Raw genomic sequence first — 24,293 nt, forward strand, 5'->3', positions numbered from 1 at the left:
GCTGGTATAGCGGACTAATGTTTAATTAAGTGTTTTAATAAACAGTGATGAAAAATAAAAGCAAAATACTGTGGATGCTGGAAATCGGAAACAAAAATAAAAAAGGCTGGAAAAACTCAGCAGGTCTGACAGCATCTGTGGAGAGAAATACAGTTAATGTTTTGAGTCGACTCGAAACGTTAACTGTATTTCTCTCCGCAGATGCTGTCAGACCAGCTGAGTTTTCCCAGTGATGAAAAATAATTGCGTTGTATGCACTGAATAGAATAGATGTCTTATCTCATGGTGAACCTATTCATTGCTACCATGTTTCTCTGCAGTCAATAAGTTCTATGCAAAATCAAAAACGTCCATTGTTTTAACTATCTTTATTATTTTTGCTTAGAAGTATAAATCATATTTATCAGACAAATGTTAAAACATTTTTGACACCTTACCACAGTGAGCCATATGTTAGTAATCTTAACACTGCAATCCTAGAAAAGCTGTAAGCTGAGGCAAAACACATTAGGGTTATTTTACACACAATATTCTTATTTAAAAATATTTTGTCAGTTTAATCAAAAACATGCACTTAACTTTTTTTTAAAAAAGCATCCACAACAAATTGAACCACTTCCCACAATGTATTTCATATTTTCAAATTTTCTAAAATCTGGTCTGAAGATCAAACTTTAGAGGCATATATTAAGACACATTGTCGAAAAATCTGAGGTCCACAGGTGTCAGTAGCAAGGTGTCAAAGTACCAACACGTGTTACCGTATATCGACAATGAAAAACACTTTAAACATTGCTAAAAGCAAAATACTGCAGATGTTGGAAATCTGAAACAGAAACAAAAATAGCTGGAAAAACTCAGCAGGTCTGACAGCATCTGTGGAGAGGAAGACAGAGTTAACGTTTCAAGGCCGTATGACCCTTCATCAGAACTAAAAGAGAAATAGAAATGTGGTGAAATATAAGCTGATTGAGGGGGGTGGGACAGGTGGAGCTGGGTAGAGGGCCAGTGATAGGCGGAGGCAAAGAAGAGGTTGCCAAATATGTCATAAACAAAAGGTCAAAGGGGTGTTAACAGTGGTGATATTAGTTAAAGGATGTGCTAATGGTGACATTAAGGGTAGAAAGCAGGATGAGCAAGTGACAGATGGCCCTTGTGGGGGTGAGGTGGGGGGAATGGATCAAAATAGGCTAAAAGGTGGAGATAAAACGATAGATGGAAATAAATTTTAAAAATAATAATCGAAATAGGTGAGAAAAGAAAACTATATATATAAAAAAAAAATAATAATTATTAGAAAAAAGGGGATCACAAAGGGGGTGAGGATGGCGGAGAGAGCTCATGATCTAAAATTGTTGAACTCAATATTCAGTTCGGAAGGCTGTAAAGTCCCTAATCGGAAGATGAGGTTCTGTTCCTCCAGTTTGCGATGAGTTTCACTGGAACATTGCAGCAGGCCAAGGACGGGCATGTGAGCATGAGAGCAAGATGGGGTGTTGAAATGGCAAGCGACAGGGAGGTCTGGGTCATGCTTGTGGACATACTGAAGGTGTTCCGCAAAGTGATCACCCAGTCTGCGTTTGGTCTCTCCAATGTAGAGGAGACCGCATTGGGAGCAGCGAATGCAGTAGACTAAATTGAGGGAAGTGCAAATGAAGTGCTGCTTCACTTGAAAGGAGCGTTTGGGCCCTTGGACGGTGAGGAGAGGGGAAGTAAAGGGGCAGGTGATGCACCTTCTGCGGTTGCATGGGAAAATGCAGTGGGAGGGGTTTGAGGTGTAGAGGGTGATGGAGGAGTGGACCAGGGTGTCCCGGAGGGAATGGTCCCCACGGAATGCTGACAGGGGTGTGAAAGGAAGATGTGTTTGGTGGTGGCATCATGCTGGAGTTGGTGGGAATGGCGGAGGATGATCCTTTGAACATGGAGGCTGGTGGGGAGATAAGTGAGGACAAGGGGGACCCTATCATGTTTCTGGGAGGGAGGAGAAGGTGTGAGGGCGGATGCGTGGGAGATGGGCCGGACACGGTTCGGGGCCCTGTCAACCACCGTAGGTGGAAAACCTCGGTTAGCGAAGAAGGAAGGCATGTCAGAAGAACTATTTTGGAAAGTGGCATTATTGGAACAGGTGTGACAGAGACAAAAGAATTGAGAGAATGGGATGGAGTCCTTACAGGAAGTGGGGTATGAGGAACTGTAGTCGAGGTAGCTGTGGGGGTCGGTGGGCTTGACTCCGCCTATCACTGGCCCTCTATCCAGCTCCATCTGTCCCACCCCCTCTTAGACAGCTTATATTTCACCACATTTCTATTTCTCTTTAGATCTGATGAAGAGTCATACAGACACGAAACATTAACTCTGTCTTCCTCTCCACAGATGCTGTCAGACCTGCTGAGTTTAAACATTGCAACCATTTTTCAGTTTTTAAGGGACACTGAAAATCTTGCAAAATGAGTCGATAGATTAGGACATTAATTCCTCTTCAAATCTCCTCAGGCAAATGTAAATTTACCATTTTAAAATATAATTCATTGATGCAGGCAGCATCTGTTTTATCTATTCAAGGTGGATCACATTGGATGCTGCCATTTATGGTTATGTGATCACATTATGTAGTATTAGACTGGTAAAGAAAAATATATTGTGGTCATTAAGTTACCTTGTATGCTATATCTATAACATTCTAAAGTGATGGTTAGAAACTAACTTTACAGTATGCTATAACATGTGTTTACGGTTCCCAGATGAAATGTTGTATGTAGAATGTACTGCAGTTCCAATCTGCAGTATAGTCACAAAATCTGGTACTATAGGTCGGCTCTCAGAACAAGGTGAATTTTTGGTAAAACAATTTATTCAAAAGAAAATTGAACAAGTCTTTCTAAATCTGTACTCGTGTTGGCGGCAGTGAGGTGCTTGTGTCACGGGTCCCAGAAGCAAGGGCCTCCCACAATTAGTGGCAGCCTTAATGTCAACCATTTGGAGCCACTGAAACCTGCATCTATGGAGCCCCAACAAAATGGCACAAACCTCCCCCTGACACTAATGCAGGAAAAAAAATTGGTGGAACGCAATGCAGTAACTGGAGTGAACCCTTCCTATGTTCCTGAAGCTGCCAGCACTTTGAATCAGTGTAGACAATTTCCTTTATTCACTGGGTTAGTGAGATATTGTGGACACAGCAGGAAGATCCCCTACAAATTGTCAGCGCTACAGAGTTGTAGACACACTCGAAAAGAATATTTGCAGTGAACTTGGTGAAAAGGAATAGTTAATTTAAGATTGTTGGGGACTAAGTTACTTTGGAGGGTAACTTTTCATTCAGTGCTCTTAATGTACGGTACACAATAACGTGGGTCGCCTAATAATGTCACTTAGGATGTATCTAGTTGACTGTTGTGAATTCTTTACTAAGCTACTTCATTTCCATGTGTCAGCCAGCCGGCACTTCATTCATTTTCATCACTCACCGCCTTTGCTTCTAATAACTAATATTCACCTGTCAGGTGGAAGCAGCTGATGGTTATATATGTCTTCCCAGATTTTTGTGGATCATTATGTAATTCCCTTGCACCCATGTGAAGAGCAGACCCATTACTCAAGGGCTTTAAAGAGCAGAACATAAAGCCATAGAGTCATTACAGCACAGAAGGAGGCCATTTGGCCCGTTGAATCTATGTAACGAAGATAATTGCATTTCTCCAGTGCCTATGTTCCCATACAACACATGAGTTTTCTGTTTAGTAATGCTGCTGCATATGGCTATTGAGAGAAAGTCAGACATTTCCCGACAGGAATGGTGGCATGGGGGCTGTGGGGAGGGGTGTCGGTGCTGGTGGGCAAACTATAACTATAATAACTGTAACTATAGAAGGCCTCTTAATACCTGCATCTATTTTGATTGTACAAAGTAACATTTTTCTTACACTTTTCCCTTGTCTTTTCAGCAACTTCAGTATTTGGATTGTCTTCCAAATCTGTTTGTACAACCAGGAAACTTAGCTATTTGAATGAGTGGCACATCTGATTAACTTATGTTTGCATCAAAATGAATGTAATGTGATGTGACATGCCATTTTCCCATCTGGAAACATACTCATCAAATTGAGGCATAGCAGTGATGGGGAACAGAATATTTCACTATCTTACATCAAGTGCTGACATTAAGCACTGATTCAATGTAGAATTTCACCTTGCATATTACCCTAATTAATTATAAACTGCCTCTTACTATCCACTGCACCAGCAGTATACATTCATTTCATATGCATTCCATCATCTTGCTGATTATTTTTTTGTTCAAACTGATTTAAACTGGAAGGTTTACCACCTGTCACAGAAAAAGCAGCTTTCACACCGTACTTATGTACACTGAGTTGTAAACCAGGTTAATAGCTAAAGCCTTGTCATTTTTTTTGTGCGAGCAACTGTTTTAATTTCATTTTAAAATCAAGTGATTATTCTTCGGTTCTGTAAGCCAAGCATATAGTACCAGGCATAGAGTCATAAATTAGAGAATCGGACAATGAGACCTTGATTTCTTTCCATTGTGGGTTACAGTTCTGTGTCCGCTTCCTCTGCTTTCTTCCTCTGGTGACCATTTCCTGTTGCTGCTCCTGCGCCAGCTCTTTGGTTCTCCCCATTCTCCTGTGTCTCCCCATTCAGTTTTGGCTTCTCATGTGCATCTGATTGGTCCTCTGAAGTGGGAGAAAACATTGTGCTATCATGATCCTGTGCATCAGGCTCTTCATCCTTAAAAGAGAAAGGACATGCTGAATTTATTGCCAGCGCACTGCTTCTGAACTGAGGATAGGCCATAACTGGTTGTTCTGTTTTGGTAAAACTGCTGATGACATTGAGCTATTGGATTTTGCTTGACCAGTGATTTTCTAAAAAGTGCTTTTTTGAGTTTGGTGGACTGTTACACCTTGAGGGAGCGCTGGCTTTTGCCAAGACAGGAACTGAATGGGGGGAGCAGAATAGGGCTTGTTGGACGAGATCACGGCCTTAGCTTTCTTATCTTAACTAACCATGTAAATTCATTTTACACCTTAATAACTAATGACCTCCATAAAACAAAATCTAGTAATCTTTTTTTACATAGAATCTTGGTGCCCAATTTACTTTATACAAATTTATGGATAAGTCAACTTGAAAATTGTACAGCCCAGTTCATAACCATACAGTAACAGTTGGTTATATGATTGTCATTGACTCTGATCTGTAGGTACAGTGGAGGCCACCAGAGGGCTCTCACTGTCTGTGTAACTGACCTACCCTTCCTCAGAATTTGAACTAGAGAGCAGGATTAATTTACACAAATTAATTCTGGAAGAAAGGCAAAACACTGATATCTACATTAGTTCTTGAATTTACTAAGTTAGCAACAGAATGTGAACATGGTAAATTAACTGGGCAAAGCTTTTGTCTGTTTCATTGGTGACAGCCTAAACACTAATCAGGCGCCCATACGCAGTATTGTACCTCCTTTTGATTTCTGATGTATTTCACGTTAAGTTATTGACAATGAGGGAAACTCAACAGAGCTTCACAGTAAGAAAAAAAACCTGAAATAACAAACATGGTGAGTGGCTTTTCTAGAAATGCTACTAATCATTAATTCCTTTATCATTTCACAGGATCTGGGTGTTACTGACAAGCCAGCATTTATTGCCTATCCCTAACTGCCCTTAAGCTGAGTGGCCCTTGGCTTACTAGGCCATTTCAGAGGGCAGCTAGGAGGCAACAACATTGCTGTGGGTCTGGAGTCACATGTAGGCCAGACTGGGTAAGGATGGCAGGTTCCCTTCCCTGAGGGGCATTACTGAACCAGATGGGCCTTTCTTTTTACAACAATCAGTGATAGCTCTCATGATCACCATCACTGAGACTAGCTTTATATTATTGATTTATTAATCGGACTTATGTCAGTTGAACTCATGACCTCAGAGCATTAGCCTAGGCCTCTGGATTATGAGTCCAGTGACACTATCAGTGTGCCACCATCTTGCTCAAATGGTGGTCAGGTAGAGTCAATGTCAGGATGGTGCTCACACACACAAACAGTAATGCTCTTTAACCCATGTGGGCAGAATGGAAGGTGGATGGATGGGTTTACCAGCCTCTCTTGACTCTACAACATTCAGGAATGACAATGACAAATATGTGATCAGTTTTCCACAAACATGTAATTTTTCGAGATTTCATTCTTTCCCCCCTTGAAAGTAATTAGTGCACAGTATTCCAGCCATCTGTGGACAAGGAATTTATAAACGATAGTTTAATAAGAAAATTTTTAACAGTTTTTCACAAGCTCCCACTGAACTTCTGGGCTGGAAGCTCTTCCTTTGCCTTGCCACTACCAGAGAGTAAAATGACCGATGGGTGAGGTAAGTGCATAAGTGGGTAGGTAGTTGAGGTGGTGGGGCAGCAGGTGGGTAGGATGGCAGGTGGGTGAGGTGGTAGGTGGGTAGGGAGTAAGGGGGCAGGTGGGTAAGAGGGTAGGGTGGGTAGCAGGATAGCGGGTCAGGTTGGGAGGGGTTGTGAGGTCTAGGGCTAGTTAAGTTAGGTCGGGGGTGTAATCAGATGGTGGGGGCCAGTCAGGCCGGGTCGGGGCTAGTTGGGTCCACAACGTCTGAAGAGTCCAGGGCTAGTCAAGGGGTTCGAGGTTGGGGAGAGTCAATGTGAGTTGCGGGGGGGGGGGGTGCAGTTGTATAGTTACCCAGGAGTTAGACTAGGATTTTTCTGTCTAAAGTATCCTGGGTAACTATCCAGATAAGTACATCGGAACTGTGCGACATCTCCGGCTCTGGGAGCAGGAGAATTGCCCATGGGAAGTTTAAAGTTCCCAGGCAATTCCCACAGAGTCAGCGTGTCAGGACTTTCGCAGGATCCCAACTCACATCTTGGATCATACTTCAGGTCTCACAATCCAGAACATCTGGGCCATTAATTCCTTATGTGGCTCGGTGTCAAGTTTTGTTAGATAATTGCCTTATGAAGCACCTTGGAATGATTTACTACAGTTAAAGGGGTTATATCAATGCAAGTTGTTGTTATGTCAGGGAAAGAGTGTGCCCCTTGCACCAGAGTTAGATCGTATTCTCTGTGTCACAGATAGAGCGTGTTCTGTATGTCACAGATAGAGCATGTTGTCTGTGTCACAGATAGATCGTATTCTCTGTGCCACAGATAGAGTGTGCTCTCTGTGTCACAGAACATGTTCTCTGTGTCATAGATAGAATGTGTTCTGTGTGTCACAGATAGAGCGTGTTCTATGTGTCATAGATAGAGCGTGTTCTGTGTGTCACAGATAGAGCATGTTGTGTGTGTCACAGATGGAGCGTGTTCTGTGTGTCACAGATAGAGTGTGCTCTCTATTCGGGGAAGGAGCATTTTCCCTGTGTCAAGGTTAGAGTTTGCTATGTGTGTCAGGGGCTCTCAGACGCTCCGATATCCTTTGGCGTCAGAAAGGTGATGAGGACACGCGTTTGCCATTCCCCCACCCTGACTCTCTCCTATCCATTGATGGGACGGAGGGGGGAGATGATCAGGATGAGAGAGAATTGAATATCAAGTCCAATAATTTTTTATTTATTCCAGAAATTAAGTTCAAAGCTTTATATATGTTTTCCAATCCCACCTTATGTTTACTATTAAAAATGATCAAAAGGCTGATTTCTGTAAACTTAAAAAAGGCTCCTGCAATTAGAAAGAAGTGAAGAAAACGCAAATATTTATTCTGCCCCCTTCCCTTTCCTGTCTGTATGAAATGTCCACCAGGTGGCTGCACATAGCATGCAATAAGCAATTTAAAGTGCAAAGAATATTATTTGAACATTGTTGACTCTTTGGGGACAGTGTCTGATACCATTAGTAGGCATCCAATTGATAGATAGTCTTTTAACGGGAACATTTATTTTGGCACCAGTTTGACCCCTCACATATTCGGCAAGTTTTCCTGTTAGGTTGTGCAGAACAATCGATTGATTTACAGCTGCGTTTATATTGATAGGTTTCTACGTTACAAGCATAGGCACTAAATTTACCACAACATAATGTGAAGCTTCGAGTGACACTGGTGTTCAGCAGATGAATTTCCCCGGGTGCTCTGACAACAGTTCAGGAAATTATGAACTTTACACAAATTGTCCTCAGCCGACACATGCCACACACAACTTACTCTGCCCGTACACTCTCATCAGCAGCAAGACACCCTGGCATCAAAAGATACAATCTACTACAATGATTCCCATTTTGTTTTTATCACTGCTACGGAACGTCAGTAAATCTTTAGACAATTACCAGTCTCTTGGTCTGTGGGCTCCAAGTCCGCTTGTTCATCCAATAGTGCACAGCCAGAATTATTGCAGCAAGACACAAACCACATACAAGCAATGCGATTAACACCTTAGGTGGGCCTGCTTTGGAATATATCTTACCATCCTGGAAAGAAAGAAACATAATTTCAGTGTGACAGTATTTATTTCAATAGCCTACAAAGAGTTGGATATCAAACATTGTAAATTTCTAAATGTAAATGAGGTGATGTGTCTGCCTTAAGGGGGCCTTACACATCTATTTAGCAGTAAGTACACTCATTCAGCATTGAGCATTTCATGCCACAAATTTAGTGAAACACTGTCTTAATTTACGGCCGTCATCAAAATAGGACACAGGGCTAAATTTCACCAGCCCTTCCAAGACGGGCCAGGAGGTGAGAGGGTTGGTAAAATGGTAGTCGAAGGTGTTGGGAGGGAATTGATGTATTCCTGACACCAAGGGATATTTTCAGAAGCAGGAATTATAACAGATTGGCCACTTGCCTACCAGGGGCGGGCAGCCATTTAATTCGTTTTTTTGGCCTCTTCACTGCCATTCAATGACTCCTCCAGGATTCTACGAAACTTGGAAATCCCCCCCCACCGCCCGCCCCACTTCCCTCCCCCACAACTGTGCAGTGTGTCTACCAGCTGGAACAGAGCATCATCAGTGGCTCTCAGGGAGGGGGTGAGCCTTCCTTTCCAGAGGTTTCATGGTCCCAGGAGGAGCCCCATGATGACAATACCCACCGTCGCAGCTCCGACGCTGCCTCCGGAGGGTTCACCCCTCAAGTCGCTGGACCCTGTCTGCGCAGGCTCTGGAAGGCACTTCTGGTCCTGACATTAAGACCCTTGGTATGTCGGTAAAATTCTGGCCATACCGTCAGAGGTCAGCTGCAGATTTCAAATCCATCATCTCAGCAAATGGAAACGAGATACATTACGATAACAACTTATATTTACATCGGGCCTTTAATGTAATAAAATGTCCAAAGGCGCTTTGCAGCAGCATTATAAAACAAAATTAGACACTGAGCCACATAAGGTGATATTAGGGCAGATAGCCAAAAGCTTGGTCAAAGAGACAGATTTTAAAGAGTGTCTTAAATGAAGAGATAGAGAGGCAGAGAGATTTAGGGAGGGAATTCCAAAGTTTAGGGGCACAGACAGCTGAAGGCCGCCAATCGTGGAGCAATTAAAATTGGAGATGCTTAAGGAACCAGAATTAGATGAATACATGTACCTCGGAAAGTTGTCAGGCTGGAGGAGATCAATAGAGATAGGGAGAGATGAGACCATAGATGGATTTAAAAACAAGGATGAGAATTTTAAAATTGGTGTATTGTTTGACTGGGAGCCAACGCAGGTTGGTGAGCACAGGAGCGATGGTTGATGGGTCTTGGTGTGAGCAAGGACTCAGGCAGCAGAGTTTTGGATGATCTGAAGTTTACGGAGGGTTCAATGTGAGACATTGGGTAAGGTGTGCTTTGGAATAGTCAAGCCTAGGGGTAACAAAGGCACGAATGGATCATTAAATATCCTAATATATACAAACCGATACAAATAAAAGAAGGGGTGGGAAAAGCAAATTGAAAATCAACCGTTGTTACTTTAGATTCCCCCCCACCGCCCCCCACAGTGAAACAATCTGTTAAATATAAAGATACATTCTTTGCAACAAAAGTCGCTCCAGACTCCAACGGCAGGATTACGTGTCGGTGAGCAGGGGGCGGGGCCCGATCGCCGATGTGTAAAATGACCTGCGGTGACATCAGGGGGAACTCCTGACATCACCGCACCTCATTTAAATTTTCAGGAAGGCGGGGACGCAGTGAAATCAGCTGTGCGCCCGCCGACCTGTCAATGGCCAATTGAGGCCATTGACAGAGACAATTAAGTAATTTAAGGTTGGCGGGCAGGCCAGGAGCCCCGGTGTGAATTAGAAAAAGCATGAAACCTCATCCACAGGCGGGATGAGGTTTCATGTAGGTTTGAAAAAATTTTAATAAAGTTTTTGTGAAAATTATGGACATGTCCCAACTCATGTGACAGTCACATGAGGGGACATGTTAGGAAAATTTTATTTTTCTATTTTTAGCTTTTTTACATCTAGAGCCGATCTCCCTGAGGCTGCACTTAGCTTCAGGGAGATGAGTGCGCTCTTTCGTGCACATGCGCACAAAAGAGCGCACTCTCGATTTTGGGATTCCCCCCGCCCGCACAGGGAGTGCATAGTACTACTGTGCGGACGTCACGCTGGGTGGGCCTTAATTGGCCTGCGCACACCCACCCTTCAACTTCACCCCCGACGGGGGGGCAAAATTCAGCCTCAAGGGTGGAATTTTATGCAGGTGGGATTTTATGGTTCCACCAAAGTCAATGGGCTTTTGAACAGCTCACGGCATTTTATGGCCCCGTCCCCACCATGATGGGCTGTAAAATTCCACCCCAAATGTTGATTTGAAAAATCTGAAATGACTTGCACTGATGTAAGTTACAGATGGACTGCAGTGGTTCAAGAAGGTGATTCACCACCACCTTCTCAAAGGCAACTAGGGATTGGCAACAATTGTTGATCTTGTCATTGATGATCACATCCCAAGGAAGAACAAAATAGAAACGTATTTTGTGCTCTCAGAATGCCACAATACTTTTGAAATGTAGTCAAAATTTAAATACAGGAAACCATAGCAGCGAATTTGTGAACACCAAATTCTGACAAACGGTGATGAGATACATAACCAGGTAATCTATTCTAGTGATGTTGGTTGTGGGATATTTATTAAGTATTGCCCTGGAGAACAGTCTTGCTTTTCTTTGAATAGTTCTATAAGTTTTTTTTTACAGCCTCCTGAGAGGGCCTTTTCTGTTGGTTTAACATCTCATCCAAAAGACAGCAAACCTGACAGTGCATCACTTCCTCAGCGCTGTGCTGTAGCGTCAGCTTGGATTATGTGCTCAAGTTTTCTGCTGTGGAGTTTGAAACCACAGCCTTCTGACTCAGAGGTGAAAATGTTACTGTTGAGCCAAGGCTGACACCTAATACAACAAATACTGCAGGTTTATTGGCAAAGGACAAAACCTTAAATGAGAGGCTGCTCAAAAAACAGGATTAGAATAAGAAATGGCCGTAAATATGCCAGGAGAGCCCTGAGGTGCCTAACAATACATCCGTGCCTGAAGCACATGTTTGCCAAGTATTTTCAATGAACACACAGGGGAGAGATTAGATCCCCGAAGTCTCAACAGCTTGGCAAGCTTAAAAAATGGCTTCCTTTGGAAAAATTAATACACACAGTAGGTTTGTTTTGAAATACCATTCATTATTGCTGCTTGAATTAGTTTGCTAATGTCAGTTTGTTTAATCAGGAGTACAGACATATTTTAACTGCATAGATTATTCTCAGGTTCTCTGGCATGTCAAGTGGGCAGGATTTTACGCGTCAGCGAGCAGGAGGTGGGGCCCACTCGCCGACGCGTAAAATGACCTGGGATGACATCGGGGGGAACTCCCGACGTCACCGCGCCCCATTTAAATTTTCAGGAAGGCGGAGGCGCAGCAAATCCAGCTGCACGCCTGCCGACCTGTCAATGGCCAATTGAGGCCATTGACAGAGACAATTAAGCAATTAAAGGACCTGCCCGTCCATCCTTAAGGTTGGCGGGCAGGCCAGGAGCCCCTGCGCGAATTTGAAAAAGCATCAAACCTCATCCGTGGGCAGGATGAGGTTTCATGTAGGTTTTTAAAAATTTTAATAAAGTTGTTGTGAAAATTATGGACATGTCCCAACTCGTGTGACAGTGTCACATGAGGGGACATGTTAGGGAAATTTTATTTTTCTATTTTTAGCTTTTTTTACATTTAGAACCGATCACCCTGAGGCAGCACTTAGCCTCAGTGAGATGAGTGTGCATGCGCGAAAGAGCGCACTCTTGATTTTGGGATTCCCCCCCCCCCGCCCACACAGGGTGCGGTGGCTGTCAAGCTGGGCGGGCCTTAACTGGCACGCCCACGTAAAATGGCGGCGCGTCCCCCATTGAGGGCGCTGATCGGAAGTGCGCCTGTGCGTGCCCGCCATTCAACTCCCCCCCACCGGACAGGGAGAAAATTCAGCCCAAGTGTTTTAATCAGGTTCTCCTGTCCACTGAGTTTCAATCCAGACCAGCTCCACTGTATTCATTCCTGAGGGCACAACCATTTCAGAGTAAGAGATGAGACACAGGGATGGGCAATAAATGCTGGCCCAGCCAATGAAGCCCACATCCTGTGAATGAATTAAAAAAAACACAGGACCACAAAGAATCCTCAATAGCCATTTATTATTTGCTATCCAATCAGGGGAATCTACACGTGTCAGTCAGGCCTCAAGATTTTTATTGAATTCAAATTTCGCCATCTGCCGTGGTGGGATTCGAACCCGAGTTCCCCCAGAGCATTACCCTTGGGTCTCTCTCTGGAATATAGTCCAGTGAGAATATCACTGTGTCACCGCTTCCACTGCAGGATCAAAGAGAGTGACACGTGTGTTAGCATATGTGCCCTAAGAACATCTCTTGGTTAAGTCTAAAGGCCTCTTCAGGAGAACGCTGGCCACCACTTGGATGGCCAGTGTGTAGTGCACTTCATGGCTGTCTGAAACCCCACCCATCTCCGCCCCATTCCACTTGACCAATTGGCAGCAGCTTTGCCCACTGGACTGCATGCTGTGCTCTCAGCTCAGGCACAGGCATTCTCCTAACCCGCACTGCAAGGCTGCACTCTTAGCTTAAATCATGAGGGATACTGGTCCAAACCTTAATAAAGACATTGCAAGGGGCTGTGAGCACCTCCACCAGTGACCTTGCCATGGCCGCCTTTCGCAGGGGGATTCTACAACTTGCCCAGTCAGCCAATTGTTCTGCTGACCCCTAAAACACACATTAATTTGCAGTCTGTACCCGAGGGGTGAAAAGTACTGGAGCATTTGGTGGCCCTTCATGCTTTTGCATTGTTTGAGTGGGCAGAAAAGATTCAGAGGCCTGACTCCAAGCATGTCAATGGAACTGCTGCTGAACGGTCTCAGCTGCAGAAGGATGCTTACTTTTGACAAGCTTTTCCAAGTGCGTGGCTGATTCCCTCACCCACCACTACCCTACCCCACCCCCCCCAACCCCTAACCCCTCCACCCCCAGCATGTGCTTGTGTACTTCCTTCAGCCTGTGCTGCCTTGGCCCTGCTCCCCCCAGCCTCACCCACACTGGGGCCCTTGCCCCAGCACCACACTGAAAGCCAGGTGGGAAAAAGCGACTTGCCTGTGCACCGCCCACCTCCGTGAATGCGTGGTAAGTCTTCCTCGATGTCCAAATGGTGATGTTTGCGCACTCACCTCCGAGTTCCCCCTCAAAGCTCAGCTGCACAGCTTTTAAAGGCAGTTGTGAAGCACGCCTTTCTGAAGTCTCGCAAACGTGGGCGGTAAATTTGACGTGCGGGGGGTGGGGTGGGGGGTGATTCTGGCGAGCAGGGCCAATAACAAGATGCTAAAGTATTGAAAGTAGGCTCATGTGAGGCGGTGGGAAACGCGGCCTGACATTGGGGTGGAGCGGACAAACAGAAACTGCTTTCACGACGGCATGAAATGATTTTTGGCCTTCTCAGCATATTGTCCGCTCACACTCACCATAACGCCTACCGTCAACCGGAACGGACGATTCCGCCCCTCTGTGGAACCATCTCTTGGGTAAGAGGAACAGATAGAAAAATCTGTCACACTGGATCTATCGGAAATGCATGATGTTGGGGGTGGGTGGGGGGGCGGGAGGGGTTGGTGGTTGGGGCAAGCGTTTGGGGCAAGTTGTTAATTATGAAATTTTTCTGCAAAGAAATTGAAAGAGAAATCAAACAAAAAAGGGAATCGATCGACGAAGGCAATTTTCATTGGAGACGAATTTGGTCCTGGATAGCAATGCAGAATGGGCTATAGTAAATTGTTTTATACTCCAGCTGGACATGGAAAAGAAAATGGAGCAGGGTGTAGAACAGGTGGCCAATTCTATTCGCTGTTTATCAACCTGCTTGCTATTTTGCCAATTACTATCTCAAGGCCTCAATAAAATTAAAGGGATTTAGATTGAATATGGCACCTTAAAATGCATGATATGCAAACTGCAAAATTAGAGAATTTGTACCACATAAATAGGTCTGACAGAGTGATGCAACTTAAAAGAATGTCACAGTTCATCAATTTTCTGATAAGAACATAAAAACAAAAGAAACAGAAGCGGGACTAGACCATTCTGCTCCTCAAGCCTGCATCACAATAATGGATGATTTTCTGCCTTAACTCCACTTTTCCACCCACTCCCCATTTCCCTCGATTCCTTGAGAGATCAAAGATCTCCCTCTCTCAGCCTTGAATATACTCAACGATGGGACATCCACAAATCTCTGGGGTACAGAATTACAAGGATTCAAAACCCTCTGAGTGAAGAAATTTTGCCTCATCTCAGTCCTAAATGACTAACCCCCTTGTCCTGAGACTGTGCTCCTGTGTTCTAGGTTCTACACTCAGGGTGTCTTTTTTCATGCTAACAGGATGCTCCCCCCTTGTTGAAGCCACAATCAGATCAGCCATGATCGTATTGAAAGTTGTTACAGGCCCAAGGAGCCAAATAGCTCACTCCTGCTCCTAATTCGTATGTCTGTATATTTGTATTAAGGCAAAAAAAAACTCTCAGTATCTAAGTATTGTTCACAGAGATTATTAAAAAAATAGCAAGTTTCTCTTTTGGTTCAACCAACAAAATTCATGGATGAATAGAATTGATATAAAATGCCAATTGTTATATTTTTAGAGGAACAAAATAAAAACAAATGTAATATTTTCCTTTCTCTTATAGTAGAAGCTGATGATTGCCAGGATACAGTTCTATGAACAATAAGATCATTAATATAATTGACCAGCCATATGAACATAGAAAGTGAATCCCAGCAGTTAAGTCAAACATGAGGGAAAAGTGAATCAAGAATATCCTTACATGATGTCCACACCTGCATACTTTTAATGAGGTGTCACTACCCTAACAATGTGTATCGACACATTCATTCGCACCCCCTCTCTCAAAAAATAGATACCTTATTGTGCTACAGAACTCAAGAATTAATTAAACGATAAGCTTAATGTTCTACCAGGATTCACAAGCTTAAGGAATATCATAGCAGCGACCAGCTGTTTCATCACTAACAGAAGGAAAGCACAATGACGGCTAAATCACGTCTTTGATAACTTTCCATTGTCATGAAATAACAGGGATGAATACTGCTCTCTGATGCTGTCTTCTACATCCTATATAACAGCCGCACCTTTGAAAACAAAATTTCATCCAAGTTTGTTGTATGAATCTGTAGTTATCTAAAAATATATATGTAATTTTTTGTCAATGGTCTTCTATCTTTTCTGATTCAGTTGACTCTTGCTGAGGAACGGTGCTCACTGCCGGTGTCTTACCCAAATAGGCACTCTTAATGTTTAAATCATGACAATGGAGGAGGTCTTGTGGTGCAATGGTGCTAGAAGCTCTGGTTTTGAGTACCATCCAGGACTTGATAGCCAAGGAAGGTCAATTCATAACACGGTCAAACAGATTATCAATCTGCAAATCCTTCCGACACATGCCAATGGCAGGTGCAAAGAGCAGGAGAGATTCCTGCAGCCATGTGATGGAAAGAACGTTGGAGCCTCTACCATTGCTATCCATAGCTCCAGATTGCAACATGCATGCAAACATGTATGTTGTCAGAGCAAATCGGACTCCTTGAGTGATCTGTAACACACCACCAAGTCAACAATGAATGTTAGGAAATTAATCTTCTAGAGAAGTGTCAGATCTGAGCCCACTGTCCTCATCAAAACACTTGTAAATAACAAAACATAGACTGATATTCTTGAGAATCATTAAAAATAAAATGTGCATGTTATGTGCTGCCCCATTCTTGGTATTGTTGCGCATTAGACCCAGAAGAAACAGAGTTTAAAATGGATTCTGGGAGTTTTGTCCATGGAATATTTACATATCAACAATTAGTGCATTCTGGGAGCTGTAGACTGAACTGCTTCATTCAAGGAAACTCCAAGACCCCAGGTGTTTGAAAGGGCCAAGTCTCCAGAGACCAATGCTGTTGAAGAAAAAATGTTGCACAGGTAAATATGATGATTTTATTGCAACTTGTGCAATTTGTGTTTTCTCTGTTCAAAACTTTACTTTTAATGTCCTTTTTTTATACATTCATGGGATCTAGGCATCACTATTATTGGCCAGCATTTATTGCCCATCCCTAACTGCCCTTGAGAAGGTGGTAGTGAGCTGTCTTCTTGAACTGTTGCAGTCCATGTGGTGTAGGTACTCTCACAGTGCAGTTAAGGACCGAGTTCCAGGATTTGACCCAGTGACAGTGGAGGAATAGCAATGTAGTTTCAAGTCAGAATAGTGAGTGGTTTGGAGGGAACTTCCAGGTGGTGATGTTCCCATCTATCTGCTGCCCTTGTCCTTCTAGTGATCGTGGTTTTGGAAAGAACTATTCAAGGAGCCTTGGTGAGTTCCTGCATTTCATCTTGTGGATGGTATGCACTGCTGCACTATGCGTTGGCGATGGAGGAAGTGAATGTTTGTGGATGTGGTGCCAATCAAGTGGGTTGCTTTGTCCTGGATGGTGTCAAGCTTCTTGAGTGTTGTTGGAGCTGCACTCATCCAGGGAAGTGGAATGTATTCAATCACGCTCCTGATTTGTGCCTTGTAGTTTGTGGACAGGCTTTGAGGAGTCAGGTGGTGAATCACTTGCCGCAGTATTCCTAACCTCTGACCTGCTCTTGTAGCCACAGTATTTATATGGCTAGCCCAGTTCTGTTTCTGGTCAATGGTAACATTAGGATGTTGATAGCAGGGGATTCAGCAATGGTAATACAATTGAATATCAAAGGGTGCTGGTTAGATTGTCTCTTGTTGTAGATGGCATTGCCTGGCACTTGTGTGGCACGAATGTTAGTTGCCACTTCTCAGTCCAAGCCTTGATATTGTCCAGTTCTTGCTGCATTTGGACATGGACTGCTTCAATATCTGAGGAGTCACAAATGGTGCTGTACATTGTGCAATCATCAGTGAACATCCCCACTTCTGACCTTATGATAGAAGGAAGGTCATTGATGAAGCAGCTGAAGATGGTTGGGCCGAGGACCCTACCCTGAGGAACTCCTGGGCCAGGATTTTACAGCCCCTCTTGCCTAGCAGGATAATACGGTCCTGCTGCACTGAATGGAGATTTAAATGGCTTGCTGAATCCGGCAGGGGGAGACAAACTGCGGCAGGGCTGTAAAATCCTGCAGTGATGTCCTGGAACTGTGTTGATTGACCTCCAGCAACCACAACCATCTTCCTTTGTGCTAGGTATGACTCCAGCCAGCGGAGAGTTTTCCTCCTGATTCCCATTGACTCCAGTTTGGCTAGACCTCCTTGATGCCACGCTCAGCCAAATGCCACCTTGAGATCAAGTGCAGTCAATCTCACCTCACCTCTGGAGTTCAGCTCTTTTGTCCATATTTGAACCAAGGCTGTAATGAGGTCAGGAGCTGAATGACCCTGGTGGAACCCAAACTGAGCTTCAATGAGCAGATTATCACTAAGTAATTGATACTAAGTGCTTGATGGCACTGTTGATGACCCCTTCCGTCATTTTGCTGATGATCGTGAACAGACTGATGGGGTGGTAATTGGCCGGGTTGGATTTGTCCTGCTTTTTGTGTGCAGGACATACTTGAGCAATTTTCCACATAGCTGGGTAGATACCAGTGTTGTAGCTGTACTGAAACAGTTTGGCTCGGGCGTGGCAACTTCTGGAGCATAAGTCTTCAGTCCTATCACTGGAATAGTGTCAGGGCCCATAGCCTTTGCTGTATCCAGTGCCTTCAGTCGTTTCTTGATTTCACATGGAGTGAATCTAATTTGCTGAAGACTGACATCTGTGATGCTGGGGACCTCCAAAGGAGGTCGAGAAGATCATCCACTCGAGGTTGAAGGTTGTTGCAAATGCTTTATTTTTTGCACTGATGTGCCGGACTCCTCCATCATTGAGGATGGGGATGATTGTGGAGCCTTGTCGTCTAGGGAGTTGTTAATTGTTCACCACCATTCACGACTGGAAGTGGCAGGATTCCAGAGCTTAGATCTGATCCGTTGGTTATGGAATTGGTTAGCTCTGTCTATCGCTTGCTGCTTATGCTGTTTGGCACGCAAGTAGTCCTGTGTTGTAGCTTCACCAGGTTGACCCTCAAGTTTAAATATGCCTGGCGCTGCTCCTGGCATGGACTAATAATCCAAAGACCCAGGGTAATGTTCTGGGGTCTGAGGTTCAATTCCCACCACAGCAGATGGTGAAATTTGAATACAATCAATAAAAGCCTGGAGTTGAAAATCTAATGATGTCTTGCACTCTTCATTGAACCAGGGTTGATCCCCTGGCTTGGCAGTGATGGTAGAATGGGGGATATGCCAGGCCCTAAGGCTACAGACTGTGGTTGAGTACAATTCTGCTGCTGCTGATGGCCCACAGTGTCTCATGGATGTCCAGTCTTGAGTTGCTAGTTCCATTCAAAATCTATCCCATTTAGCATGGTGGTAATGCTACACAACACGATTGAGGGTATCCCCAATGTGAAGATGGGACTTAGTCTCTACAAGGACTGTATGGTGGTCACTCCTACTGATACTCTCATGGACAGATGCACCTGCAGCAGGCAGGTTGGTGAGGATGAGGTCAAGTAAGTTTTTCCCTCTTGTTGGTCCCCTCACCACCTGCCGCAGACCCAGTCTCGCAGCTATGTCATTTAGGACTCGGACAGCTTGGTCTGTGGTGATTCACTGAGCCACTCTTGGTGATGCAATTGCTTCTTCCAAGTGGTGTTCAACATGGGGGACTATTGATTCATCATCTGAGGGAGGGCAGCATGTGATTATCAGCAGGGTGTTTCCTTGCCCATGTTTGACCCGATACGATGAGAGTTCATGGGGTCTGGAGTCGATGTCGAGGACTCTCAGGGAAACTCTCCTGACGATACACCACTGTGCCGCCACCTCTGCTGGGTCTGTCCTGTCAATGGGACAGGACAGACCCAGGGATGGTGTTAGTGGTGTCTGGGAGATTATCTGTAAGGTATGATTCCGTGAATATGACAATGTCAGACTGTTGCTTGTCTGGTCTGTGAGACAGCTCTCCCAATGTAGGCACAAGCCCCCAGATGTTAGTAAGGAGGACTTTACGGCGTCGACAGGGCTGATTTTGCCTTTGTCATTTCCGGTGCCTAGGTTGACGCTGGGTGGTCTAGCAGCTTGATACAGCTGAGTGACTTGCTAGGTCATTTCAGAGTCACCCACATTGCTGTAGATCTGGAGTCACATGTGGACAGATTTCCTTCCCTAAAGGACATTAGTGAACCAGATGGGTCTTTACAACAATCGACAATGGTTTCATGGTGATCACTAGACTTTTAGTTACAAATTTTTATTGATTGAATTGGGATTGGTAGGATTTGCACCCCAGTCCCCAGAGTATTATCTTGGGTTCCTGGATTATTAGTCCAGTGACAATATTGCTTTTCCACCACTCCCCGAGCAATTCCTATTTCTAGGTCACTGACAAAACAAAGATGGGAGCCAGAAAAGAGAAGTACGTTAAGGTCCAACGTTCAATATTAGCCCATAGTCATCATTGCCTTTGTAACTCTGCTTTTTTGCTATTCCACAGGATATAATTGCCCATGAATTTGGATTGCCATCAGCAAATAATCAGGGTATTGCTGGGAAATACTTGAATTGCTTGAAGTGCAAATTATTTTTTTGGACCTGACACGCATCCAACATGCCTGTATTTGTTTCTGTTGATACATCTCTGTTAAGCAGCACTGGTACCTCCTGATCTTGCTCCTTTAGCAAGGGTAAGATTCCAGGAATGCTATCAGGAGGTAAAACCTCCCCCAGTGTCCATTGCAGAATATAACTAATCTATTGTGATTTCTAGGCTGGTGTCTGAGTGGGACAGAGACAAAAAGAACCTAAGATATTGGAATGTGGGACCTAGCCTACCTCTTACATTAAACCCAGTGGTGATGCAGAAAGGATATGTTAAGTGGGGTTTTTGATAAATATTTCGAATTCATTTATTGCATTCCTCCTCAAACCTAACTTGCTGTGAACAAACGTTCAAGGCAGAGGCCTTTTTCAGCATAATATGTGGAGTAAATGAGTTGGTTCAGTAATTTCTTCACCTCACCCCTCTACCAACTATAATATCCCTTTTGTCAGTAAGTCATTGGAATGAGTTTTGAATAAGCCTAGCTTTTATAGCCAGGTAAAAGTTAGTCAGAAATCATACAGAGAATGCAGCTGCCAAGAGAAAATTCTTGGCATTGAGAATTAATGAAAATCAGAAATCTATTTCATTTCTGGACCAAAAATGCTGAAATGTGTATGGGAAAACTACAAGAAATAATAACCAATCATATCGCAAACTGCAAATGGAAAATAAACTCTTTCATGGGGAATAATGAGAAGTCCAGCAAACAGGAATCTGAATAGATTAACCCACATAAATATTTTTATACAGTGGAAACTCTTGTCATCCAGAGTATTTCTTTTACAGATATACAGTATTTGAACCGTGACAAACTTCTGACTCGGTTGCCAAGAAGTTTTATGTCTAGGTCAGGATTAATTATCTTTGGATGATTATTGCTGCAGAACAGTTGGTTAATTCATAATAGTTGCACCTCAGCTTATTTAAGTGTTCCTTCAGGCTGAATTAACGCTCAGATTGCCTTCCCGTAACAAGAATAAATAAAAACGATCTTTTGTAGCTGGGATTAAAGTCTGCAATTCTTACATTCAGCGTTGCATTCACACAGAAACATTAAGAGCACAATATTTATTCAGCAGAAGTCAGCAAGATGTGTTTCTTCAAATGCAGCCAAACATTGCTCTTCAAATGTTTACACTAGTTTTGTTGTTTTCCATAAAAAATGTCATTGCAATTAAAAGTGATAAATGTTAAAATGTTAAAAGTGAAAATGAAAGCTCGTAATCACTTCCATGCACTGGCAACATACTCCGGTTAGACTGAAGAGCTATTTCAAATGTCGGGTGATAGAGAACAAGAACTGCAGAGTTGCTAATCAATTTGTTTGATGTTTAAAAGGTGGCTCTCAAAATACAGACTTAATTTCATTGGTAACCATCCAATAATATTTGTATTACAATTATTTGTAGTCCAGTATTATTTGTAATGCACAATGCTTGTACCATTTCCCCCGGTAGCGCTCATGATGAGTTGGAGATATGGGACAGGTAAATTTATCAGGGCCATTGATTTGCAGTGATTGCAATAACATTTGACTTCTTTGATATAATGTAAAATTGTCAATGACGCTTTCAGGCTCAAATTGTATGATCATGTGTAATTTACATACAAACCATAAATCAATTACCATGATTTCTATTAGCTAATTTTATCTTTTACCTTTTCTTCAGGCTATGGAATGCAGGGATGGGTCATAGAGAAGATGTCCCTATGTTGCAGTTAGGAACTGTGTACACCAATACAGGGGATTTGGAGAGCCATGCGAATTAGTAACATTAAGTGGGTGGTACTGGGGTTTGGAACCAATATAAGCATGGGTCATAGGGTGTGAGAAAACAGGGAAGGGGGCTGTGGGCACATTAGAATGGGCAGTGCCACTGCTTGGCAGCATTGGGAAGGGGATTTGAGGATCCAGTTAGGAGTCAAGAGGGGTATCAGTGTATGGAACGCAGGGGAAGTCCTAGGGTGTGGGAAGAGTAGGATAGAGCACCATTTGAGAGTAATGGAATGAGGATATCAGCTCTGGTAGAAATGGGAATGGCGTGATGGGAATTGGGAATAGGGGATGGGAAAGTCCTTGTATGTTCTGTAAAGATTCCCAAGGATGCAGGCCCACTGGGAGTGGATGCAGGGGATGGCAATGGTGGTAGGGTGGAGTTTGGGTGAGTCAAGGCTGCAATGGCTGTGGTGGCATGGCAGCACTCAGAGGCTTCCCTTTGTGTGTGACCGTGAGGAGTAGGATGGAGATTGCAACAGTAGGAGAGGGATTGTGGAATGCCATTGGCAAAAGCATGCCTACTGTGTTTCCTGAGGGCAGGTAAGGAAGAGGTCTGGTGGTAGCATGAGAGTGAGGAGAACCAACAGGGGAATGTGGGGAGGGGGAAGAAATTATAAAAAAAAAGAAAGGGGAAGAAATTATAGCTCATTGTGGGAGGAGTCAGAGGCCATGCTGAATGGTGAATGAGGGGAAAATACCAAGGTACCTTGACAGGGAAGTGATGGGTGTATTGATACAGAAGGTGGAGTTGGATGAAGTAGAATAAGCACTTATCACTTCCTAGGGTATGGTTTATCCAGCACTAACCTGGGGAATCTGATGCAATTTAAAATAAAATTGCTGAGCATCTGTTTGAAATATTAAATACTTATGAAGCAGTGAAATAGCAATTATTTAAAATACATATTTATAGCACTGAGGGGGAAAGGAGAAATTGAAGTGATGAGAGAAGGCAAAAGGGAGGGACAGGTGTGCTTTTGTTGGGTTGTCTCAGACTACATTGGGTGTCTTACCCTAGTAAGAGATCTGACTGGAGGCAAAGGTCTTTCTTTCAAAGTACATTTATTTACATAACTAACTTTATACACGGTAACAGTATATTGGGAAAAAGCTACTGCTTCTCTCTTTGAATCCTCTCACTCTTCTCTCTCTTAAAGTGACATCATTATGACAGAGCTCCTTACGCACATGCTCAGTAGCTGTTATTAGAGTAGGATCAGAATTAACCCTTTACTTTACATCTTCCCCTAAGTCTTTATCCCTACATTATAATATACACATCCTCCTACACCTCCCCCAAAGTCCCTGATGTTTAAAGGGATAGTCTCCTCGGTAATTTCGCCAATCTCCCTGAATGTGTGCAGAATTCTTTTTAAGGTTATTGAGGATCTATTTGCTCTGACCACTTTCCCTGAGGGTTGTCACTCCTTGTTTCCCTTGTTAGTGGTTCAGTAGGCTTAATGGTCTCCTGAGGATCAGGATATGCAGTCCATCCTGCTAATGGTTTTCTGTTCATTGAAATCAAAGCACTCTTGTTTCTTCAGATGATGCCTGTTTCTGTCTGAACCAGATACTATCTCGGCTGTTGTAAATTCTCCATTTCGGCACCTTCTCACATGCAGGTCTCTAATCTACGCCATCTCTCCCTTTGGAGACTGGGAAGGTCGTGAACCCTGTGTCATTGGTTGAAAGTTGCTCATTGACTTGCTCTGTAACTTTCTTCCCTTTGCCTGGCACGACCATGGTCTTCTACTGTGACATTTGATATCAACGTGTGGAGAAAGAAAGGAAGTTAGCTTCTTGGCCTGCAGTGTGGGACGAAACCTGCAATTGTGGAGAGCAATGGCATAGCTGGGCTAACTCAAAGTCTTCATATTTTCTGAGTAGGTATTTTATAGTACACACCCCTCTCTCAACTTTTCCATTGGCCTGAGGTTACTTTGGTGAACTTGCGACGTGGACAAATCCACATGATGCTGCAAAGGATTGGAAACACTCGTTGGTGAATTGTGGCCCATTGTTAGAGACGAAGATATCCGGAATGCTGTGTGTGGAAACATGCTGTTCAGATAAATTATAAGCACAGCGCTGGCTAGGCCATCATTTATTGCCCATTCCTAGTTGCCCTTGAGAAGGTGGTGGTGAGCTGCCTTCTTGAACCGCTGCAGTCCATGTGGCGTAGGTACAACCGCAGTGCTGTTTGGAAGGGAGTTCCAGGGTTTTGACCCAGCGACAGTAAAGGAACGGTGATATATTTCCAAGGCAGGATGATAAGTGGCTTAGAGGGAAACTTCCAGATAATGGGTGTTCCCATCTATCT

At 43.7% G+C, this 24,293-nt stretch overlaps 1 protein-coding gene across 1 annotated transcript in view; it reads right to left on the reverse strand.

Annotated features, from left to right (window-relative positions):
* Positions 1–4,406: 4,406 nt before the first annotated feature.
* cd34 (CD34 molecule) overlaps positions 4,407–24,293 on the reverse strand; it is a 65,622-nt gene continuing 45,735 nt past the window's right edge. Inside the window, exons 4-5 of the mRNA XM_078546584.1 lie at positions 8,302–8,442; positions 4,407–4,749 (exon numbers count right to left, since the gene is read on the reverse strand). Coding sequence (XP_078402710.1) covers positions 4,552–4,749; positions 8,302–8,442 — 339 coding nt within the window. The 3' untranslated portion in view covers positions 4,407–4,551. The remainder of the gene's footprint in view (positions 4,750–8,301; positions 8,443–24,293) is intronic.

This window comes from Cetorhinus maximus, chromosome 8, assembly GCF_964194155.1.
Source record: "Cetorhinus maximus chromosome 8, sCetMax3.hap1.1, whole genome shotgun sequence".
In the NCBI taxonomy this organism is placed as follows: domain Eukaryota; kingdom Metazoa; phylum Chordata; class Chondrichthyes; order Lamniformes; family Cetorhinidae; genus Cetorhinus; species Cetorhinus maximus.